This window comes from Natator depressus, chromosome 12 (genome assembly GCF_965152275.1).
Source record: "Natator depressus isolate rNatDep1 chromosome 12, rNatDep2.hap1, whole genome shotgun sequence".
Taxonomy (NCBI): Eukaryota; Metazoa; Chordata; order Testudines; family Cheloniidae; genus Natator; species Natator depressus.
In genome coordinates, this window is record NC_134245.1 from 18621015 (window position 1) to 18629574 (window position 8560).

General features: G+C 48.3%; 1 protein-coding gene across 2 annotated transcripts; it reads left to right on the top strand.

Moving 5' to 3' along the window:
• The first annotated feature begins 1056 nt into the window (after window positions 1-1056).
• Window positions 1057-5853, top strand: LOC141996845 (endogenous retrovirus group K member 5 Gag polyprotein-like). 2 transcript variants are annotated; one of them, XM_074969148.1, is made up of 4 exons: window positions 1057-1228; window positions 2398-2648; window positions 3967-4033; window positions 4797-5853. In XM_074969148.1, the coding sequence occupies exons 2-4, from the start codon at window positions 2462-2464 to the stop codon at window positions 4891-4893; spliced, it is 351 nt and encodes a 116-aa protein (XP_074825249.1). In that variant the 5' UTR covers window positions 1057-1228; window positions 2398-2461; the 3' UTR covers window positions 4894-5853. The 2 variants fall into 2 exon arrangements, 1 of the variants encoding a protein (XP_074825249.1); XR_012641626.1 differs by lacking the exon at window positions 3967-4033.
• The last annotated feature ends 2707 nt before the right edge of the window (window positions 5854-8560 follow it).

Consider the following 8560-nt stretch of genomic DNA (forward strand, 5'->3'; position numbering starts at 1 on the left):
ATCTTATATAATTTTGCCAGCACCCACATACTAACATTTGAAATGATCTTTTTTCTTCTGCAGACAGATACTGCAATATTAAATTACTGTTTAAAGGTGTATCTCAGAAGCTGTTTCTCATAGAACTATACATACAGAGTGACATTAGAAGTTCATAGTTTTATGATTTCTTCTTCAATTATCTGTTATAGAGAAGTGTAATGATCTGGTGACCTATCCCTATCTGGTGTAAGTCAGCATAGTTCCACTGATGCAATGGGAGCCCTGCTGATTTACACCACCTGGGGGCCTGACCCTGTTTTTAATTCCTTCAAGTACAGAAATACCTCCTTACTAACAAGCTCTACAACAGACAATAGCTTCTGTCATTTTAATTTCAAGATTTTTTTAAAATAAGCACTTGCTATCTATTTTAAATGGCAAGTTGTTTCAAACTGAAAAATATCTTCAATGCACATTTATGAGGAATTTGAATTTATTCACATTTCTATAGTTTTAGGAATTTCATTCTCCAAGGTGAAAAAACAGGCTTCACTTTGATAATTCGGTGCAAACTTTGACTGAGTGAACTAAGATCTTGCTTGATTTCTCCATTATTGTCATATTGTGCATTTGTGTTTTCTGTTTAGATTAAATTAAACCTTTATAATTCCCTTCTTCACTTTGAATATTATATTGTTTTCGAAACACAGAAGCCACACAGCTTCCTTCTGCAAGCAGACTTCTTTTATTCAATTTAATGAAATAAGTAGTTTGAACAGAATAATGTTTAGATGTAGGATTCATAAAGGTTTATGCGCTTGGCAACATTCAGGGCACACCCGGAGTGTTGTGTAGGAGTAGTGCACACACTGCTCCATCCAAGGGCATCAACCTTGGAATCTCGCCAAGATGATATGAACCGTGGGAAGCCTCTCAGGACTGGGCTCAAGGCCCGAGAGCAAGGAATGCGGTAGATAGAAATTGGTAAATAAGAATGTTAAACAAAGGCAGTGTATTCCTTTTATCTGTTGGAGAATGTAATGCGCGGGGGGAGAGAGAGAATAAAGGGGAAGGTGGAAAGCTGACAGGCAGAAGTCGGTTAGCAGACCAGCCTGCTTGCTTGCTAAAAGCTGTGTTCTGTCTTGTCATTGAACCGCCACAACTGGCGCCCAAACGTGGGGCCCTCAGCACTCACCTCGCCCGGCAAGGGTTTCAGACGCGTCACTCATCCGCCTCGCGGATCCCGGTGAGTATTTTTCATTGTGGTAAGTATGGGAAGCTCCCTCTCTGCTTTGCAAGTGCAACACCGCAATGAGCTACAGTATTTGCTGCGTAAGGCTCAGCATGACTGCCCCACTCGAGAACTCACTCTCCTGCTACAGGAGGTGAGTGCTCAATGCCCGTGGTACCCTGAAGCCGGAACCCTTAAGCTAGCGGACTGGGAGCGGTTGGGCCAGACATTGCACAAAGAGCCTCGGGCGCCCGTGCAGGCTTTACATGCCTGGCACCTCTGCCGCGACGCAATACAGCGTGTCGCCTCGGACAGGCCCTCCCTCGCGAGGCTGGTGATCTCACCACGCCCGTCCGCTCCTGCAGCCATCCCCCTCCTGACAATGCGACACAGTGTGTCACCTCAGAAAGACCCTCTCCCGCGCCAACAGAGGGGCTGCCGATCCCGCCACCCCCGTCCGCTCCTGCAACCATCCCTCCCCCTGCTTCACCCCCAGTCCCTCTATTACCACCGCCTCCCTGGCCTTCCCCACCGGAGCCGGTGTGTGATCGCCCTCCGCTCGTGGGGCCCCATGCTCCGGGACCCCCCGGGGGGTCGTCTGCGTCTGCTCAGGGGCTTTCGCTGGTGCAACAAATGGTTCACGCAGCGAAGACTCGCTCAGATATTACAGCAGAGGAGCTGGCTGATCTGGTCTCAGTTTGTCCGGTGACCTGGCAGGATGATGGCCAGGGCAACCAGGTTGCAAACTGGGTCAGTTTGCCTTACTCGGTGATCAGAGAGGTAAAGAAAGCGATTCGCGAGTTCGGCCTGACTAGCACGTATGTGCGTGGTCTCACTGAAGGGCTAGGTAGTGGGTACTCCCTGATCCCTGAAGATTGGAAGGCGCTGTTGCACATGATGCTGACACCCAGTCAGTATGTTATTTGGCTTAGTGAGTATCGGCAGACGGCGGAACGCCAAGCCCAGGTATATAGAGAGCAAGGTATCATTTATGAGCAGTTGGCAGGGGAGGGCCAGTTTGCTACCGTTCAGCTGCAGTCTCAACTCCCTCAGGCCGTCTTCCCCATTATTTCCACCTGCACCCAGCATGCTTTCCGGAAGGTCCCGGATTTGGGCAGGCCTACCAAAAGCTTTGCCAGTATCCGTCAGGGTGCATCAGAGTCCTTTATGGATTTTACCAACAGATTGCAGGAGGCTATCCTCCGACAGGTGGATAACCCTGCGGCAGCTCAGGAGATCCTGTTAAAAATGGCGGTTGAAAATGCGAACGAGGATTGCCGCCGTGCTCTCCAGGCTGCACAAGCCTCTGGAATTCTAGAGCTGTTGGACATCCTGCGGGCGTGCCAAAACATCGGAAGCCAAGCACATAAAGCTGGAGTTCTGGCCGCCGCCCTGCGGAAAAGCGAGAAGGAGGGGAAGCGTTGTTACCGCTGTGGTAAGGAGGGTCACTTTCAGCGGGAGTGCCGCTCATCGATGGCGCCCGCCCGCCCCTCAAAGAAGTGCCCCAAGTGTCGGAAGGGCTATCACTGGGCTAATCAGTGTCGTAGCGGGTCGGGAAACCGCACGACGGGTCTCCCCCGAACCCAGGGCCAAACGGGGGTGTTTCCCACTCAGACAACTGTTCCTCTGCCTTACAATCCATAGACTCCATGAGGGCGGCGACTGCTGGAAGTGCAGGGCTTGATTTGATTATGCAGGAGGACGCTGATTTTCAGTTGCTGGGGGAGGTCTGCGCCATACCTACGCAGGTGTCGGGACCTCTCCCTGCCGGATTTGTGGGTCTGGTTCTCCCTCGCTCACACGCTGGGAAACAGGGTTTTTTTGTCATCCCAGGAGTCATTGACGCTGATTACACCGGCGTTATTAAGGTTCAGGTATGGACCCATCTTCCTCAGTCGCTCCCACGTGGACGGTCAATTGCACAATTGATTTTAGTCCCCTATCAGGTGCCAGCCGCAGAGGATCGAGCCCGGGGCGGGAACGGCTTTGGATCGACGCTGGCTCAGTTGCCATCTCACAACATGTCCTCTCCACTTGTTGCTCTGACAATGTCGGTCCGCCCCTCGAAACCTCAGTTAACACTTCTCTTAAATAATGTTCCTTTTTCAGGGTTGGTGGACACTGGAGCTGACGTTACGGTGATTCGTGATCCGGAGTGGCCAGTTGGTTGGCCAACAGTTCCTTCTAAAGAGTTGTGGGGGATCGGGGGTAGCAAACCCGGGCGCCAAAGTTTGTCTTGGGTCACGGTCTCTAAACCAGGAGGCCGTGCCCTTGCTACAATCCGCCCTTTTGTACTCCCTGTCCACCTCAATATTTGGGGCCATGATTTACTTACAAAGCTGGACACCACCCTCGATATTAATATATAATGGCCCAAAATCCTCCCTCACCCACCTTGCCATCCGCATTTCCATTGGTATGGCAATCCTTAGAGCCCGTATGGATTGACCAGTGGTCCCTCCCTCTAGAAAAGCTGAAAGCGCTTCATTCACTTGTACAATATTTGCATGCACAGCGCTTGGAGAGCTTTATTAGTCCTTGGAACTAGCTGCTGTTATTTTGGCCTTTCAACTTTTTGCTGATTGTCCCTTTAATTTGATCGTGGACACGCATTATGTTTATCAGGTAACTGATTATTTACCCCTTGCCCTCATTACCCCTCAGGTCGATGCGGACCTCCTTCGCCTGTTTCTGTCCTTACAGTATCTCATCACCACTCGTAATTTCCCCTATTTTGTTGCTCATATTTGCAGTCATACCCCTCTGCCTGGGCTACTCATTGAAGGCAATGCGCGCGCCGATCGCGCGTTACGTGGTCAGGTAAATTCCCTTTTTTCTGACCCCATTGAAAGCCATTCCTTTTTTCATCAGTCTGCCTCTGTTTTGGCCCGACAGTTTCATATTCCTGCTGATCATGCACGTTCTATTGTTTGTTCCTGCCCCCACTGTGCCGCTGCTGCCCCTACCTTTTCTTATGCCGTTAACCCCAGAGGTACCGCAGCGAATCAGCTGTGGCAAATGGATGTCACTCACGTGCCACAATTCCGCCCCTATTTGTTTTTACATGTTTCCATTGATATCTATTCGGGATTCCTTTGGGTGACCCCACAGCGTGGGGAAGCCACTCCCAAAGTTATTCACCATTTGCTAGCCTGTTTTGCTGTTATGGGTCACCCGAGCCGGATAAAAATGGATAATGCCCCAGCCTATTGCTCCACAGCACTTTTCACCTTTTGTGCCCAATGGGACATCCGTCTCGAACACGGGATCCCTTATAATTCCACAGGCCAAGCCATTGTTGACCGTGCAAATCGCACGCTAAAAAATCTTGCTTGATAAACAATTAAAACAAGGGGAGCTGCGTCTCCGAATCTTAGGAGACATTCAGCAACAAATGCATATCCTTTTGTTCACTTTAAATAATTTAACGCTGAACGCAGATCAGCAGACCCCCGTGGATCGGCATTTTCACAAATGGAAAGACCGAGTGTCTATTACCATCAGCTGCCCGATCCGCAATGGTTGGGCCCAGTGCCTTTAATTACTTGGGGTCGGGGATATGCTGCTGTGTTTCTCCCTGCAGGACCATTGTGGGTTCCAGCCCGGTGTGCGCGACCGGCACTGAAACAGCATGGCATGGCACCAGGGGCTGTCGAACCCCATACCGGAGTTTCAGCTGACCTTGGAGGAGAATGCGGTGCCTCCCAGGTCGACAATGGCGGGACGGAGACGGAGGAGACGTAGCATCCCAAGCCAGCCCGTGACATGCGGAGCAGTAAAAGCATTGGTCGCCGCGGCTCAATGAAGACTGGCAGCAAACCAACAGCCAGAGACTCCTGAGACTTTGTTTGTGGCGATTCTCGCCCAAATTACTGCTAATTCTGTACTGATTGTATGCCTTTTGTGCCTGCTATTTCCTGGAGGGGTTGACTCGGGAGCGCTTCTCCGTTATGGGCCCGAATGACATATAACCTATGGGAACGACTGGCTTCAATAGCAAATGTTACCCACTTTTGTTTATTTGATTTTGTAGCAGCTGAAGAATTGTTAGGTACATGCCTTATTTCAGTATGTCATCACCCTGAGGAAACTGGGAATGAGATGATGCTCGCTGCTTACTCGAACCTCTCTTCCCAGTACTCTAGCATGGCTAATTGGGGCCTGGCCAATCACACTTTACCTTCTTAAGCTTATTTTTTGCTGTTGCTGTGTGCAATGTATTTCCTTTTTGTTAAGGCTTTGTCGAGACCCGCCCTGGCAGGCTCCACGAGTTATGACCTTGTCTGTCCGGGAGTTAGTTGGCTTGCAAATGCAAATTGATGGCTACCATGAGATGGCCAAGCACAAATAAACAAAAAAGGAGGGGATGTAGGATTCATAAAGGTTTATGCGCTTGGCAACATTCAGGGCACACCCGGAGTGTTGTGTAGGAGTAGTGCACACACTGCTCCATCCAAGGGCATCAACCTTGGAATCTCGCCAAGATGATATGAACCGTGGGAAGCCTCTCAGGACTGGGCTCAAGGCCCGAGAGCAAGGAATGCGGTAGATAGAAATTGGTAAATAAGAATGTTAAACAAAGCCAGTGTATTCCTTTTATCTGTTGGAGAATGTAATGCGCGGGGGGAGAGAGAGAATAAAGGGGAAGGTGGAAAGCTGACAGGCAGAAGTCGGTTAGCAGACCAGCCTGCTTGCTTGCTAAAAGCTGTGTTCTGTCTTGTCATTGAACCGCCACATTTAGACATGCCATAAAAGCTAAGACACAGATTCTGAGTGGATGTAAATAAACATAGCTCCATTAACTTCCATGCAGAATATATCAATTTATATCTATTGAGAATCTGCCTCTCGAAGTTTCTTCCCTTGAAAAGATCTAAGATTTTATCACTGCCACCAAGTAACCTCCTTCAATAAAAGTGATTTTATGTAACTAGAAACACTAGACTGCACTTAGAAACAGAAGTATAAGTTGCTATTTGAAAGCACAGTATGTGACACAAGTCCAAGCACAGAGGTGAATACTAAAACAACAGTATTGAAGCACAGTAGCTGGGTTGAGGAATAGGGTTGCCAACTTTCTAATCACACAAAACCAAACACCCCTGCCCCATCCCCTGCCCTGCCCCTTCTCCAAGGCCCCGCCCATGATCCGAGGTCTGCCCATGTTCTGCCCCTTCTCCGAGGCCCCACCCTCACTCACTTTCACCAGGCTGGGGCAGGGGTTGGGGTGCAGCAGGAAGTATGGGCTTTGGGGTGCAGAAGGGGGCTCTGGGCTGAGGCAGGGTGTTGGGGTGCAGGGAGAGAGGGCTCTGGCTTGGGGTGTGAGCTGGGGATGAGAGATTTGGGGTGGGAGGAGGGGGCTTAAGGCTGGGTGTTGGTGGGGGTGCAGGCTCTGGGAGGGAGTTTGGAGGGGACTCTGGCTGGGGGAAGGGATTGGGTTGCGGGGTCCCAGCAACGCTTACCAGTAAGTCACGGTTCCAGGCCAATGGGAGCTGCGGAACCGGCACTAGGGGCGGAGGCAGTGTGCGGAGCCTCCCTGGCCACCCATGCATCTAAGGGCTGCATTGCAGGGATCTGGCGGCCGCTTCTGGGAGCCGCATGAAACTAGGGCAGGCAGAGAGCCTGCCTTAGCCCTGGCCCCCTCCTGCACTGCCGACCAGAGCGCCCAGGGTCCCTTTTCAACCGGGAATTCTGGTTGAAAACACAGACACCTGGCAACCCTATTGAGGAATAAAGCATTGTTCCCACAAATTCCCACGAGTAGCAGATATTGATTAACACATAGTATCCAGGGGCTTCCCTAAAGGAGAAATTCAGGTAAGAAAAAAAAAAAAGGTAATAAGAAGATTAAAGGAAAGAGTGAGTTACATAATCTTTGTGATCCAAATTTTTTTCTGAGGTACATTTGTCAATGTTAATTTCCTCCAAAGCCTTGTGAAAATACAATGGATTTAAAAAAAAAACAAAACCCAAAATCCCTCTTCTGTTTTTTAATCAAATGTTGTCCAAACATAACTTTTCGCAGCTGATGAAGATTGAGTGTTTAAATTAATCTACAAAAAGATACTACTGATGGATTCATTGTGAAATGCTTAAAGGTTTAACATTTTGAATGGAGATAAGTTAAACAGCTTGGAAAGAACTGAAATTAGGGAGCATGCACAATCCCATGATCTGAACAAATAATGGCTTGGATTACTTTAAATTTTGATGCACCAAAAAGGCAACGTGATGCCATGTCATTTGTCAAAAAAACTATATTATGCCATGATGAGGCACGTTGGCTTTCAAATACACCCTTTTTTAAATGATTTGTGTACCTATCAGTATGTATAAATGACTCATTGAAAGCATTTTTTAAAGAACTGTTAGTCCAGTGGTTTTCAACCTGTGGTCCGCAGACCTCTGGGGGTCCACAGACTATGTCTAATATTTCCAAATGGGTCCACACCTCCATTTGAAATTTTTTTAGGGGTCCACAAATGAAAAAAGGGTGAAACCAGTGTTAGTGAAACAAAAGCTGCTGTAAAGTGGACATTCTCCTGCTGTTTATAAACAGAAGTGCAAGAACATCCTCAATTTTCAGTCTTGTACCCAATTACCATCCCATCTTTTCTATCATCATATAAATTTGGACACACAGCCTTTCAGTGTTTTGTGAAATGCTTTTGGTCAGTGGTAAAAACAAAACCAGTCTCCAAAAATTCAAAGCTTTTTGCAAACCATGAGTGACAGCAATAGCACCTTTGTTTGTGCATGTGACATCTTGGAAGAGCTTTCTGTATTTCAGCATAATCTGTGCCTTTTACTAGTCCCTGCCTCTGCTGACCCTCTATAGTGCTCCTCCCTGAGGACATGCTGGAGAACCATTTTTTCTTTTGTCTCATCTTATGGCAATTTTTATTGTTTCGCTCCCTTCTTCACTGATCTCTGGGGGAGTGAAGCATGGGACCATCCGGAAAGTATCAAAATCACAGGAGTGAATCCAGAAATTCATTTGAACAAAACCTTTTAAGCATTTTTGTGAAAACAGAATGCTGCTGAAATGTCCATTTTCGATTTGGGAAAAAGTGTCAACACGCCTGAGAGAAAGAGCGTGCATACACATGTCTCTCCTAGAAGTTAGGGTGCTGGCCTGGGATGTAGGATACTCAAGTTCAAGTCCCAGCTCTCACGTATTCAAAGCAGTTTTTCATCCCAGATCATACTTGAGCACGGCCCTTCCACAAGCCAGAAACTTAGCCATCAGGCTATTGCATGTGAAAAAGTCTCTCTGGATCAGACATAATGCTTTTTGAACCTTAGTCCCACATTAACACCTTCAACAGAACTACTCACGGTGGAGGC

Bases quoted from the DNA above. Each gene is read 5' to 3' on its own strand.
- LOC141996845 (XM_074969148.1), top strand. From the start codon at position 2,462: ATGGCGGTTGAAAATGCGAACGAGGATTGCCGCCGTGCTCTCCAGGCT. The intron at 2,649-3,966 runs GTAAGGAGGGTC...TCATATTTGCAG, and splicing joins GAAGCGTTGTTACCGCTGTG to TCATACCCCTCTGCCTGGGC. The intron at 4,034-4,796 runs GTAAATTCCCTT...TTCTCCCTGCAG, and splicing joins ATCGCGCGTTACGTGGTCAG to GACCATTGTGGGTTCCAGCC.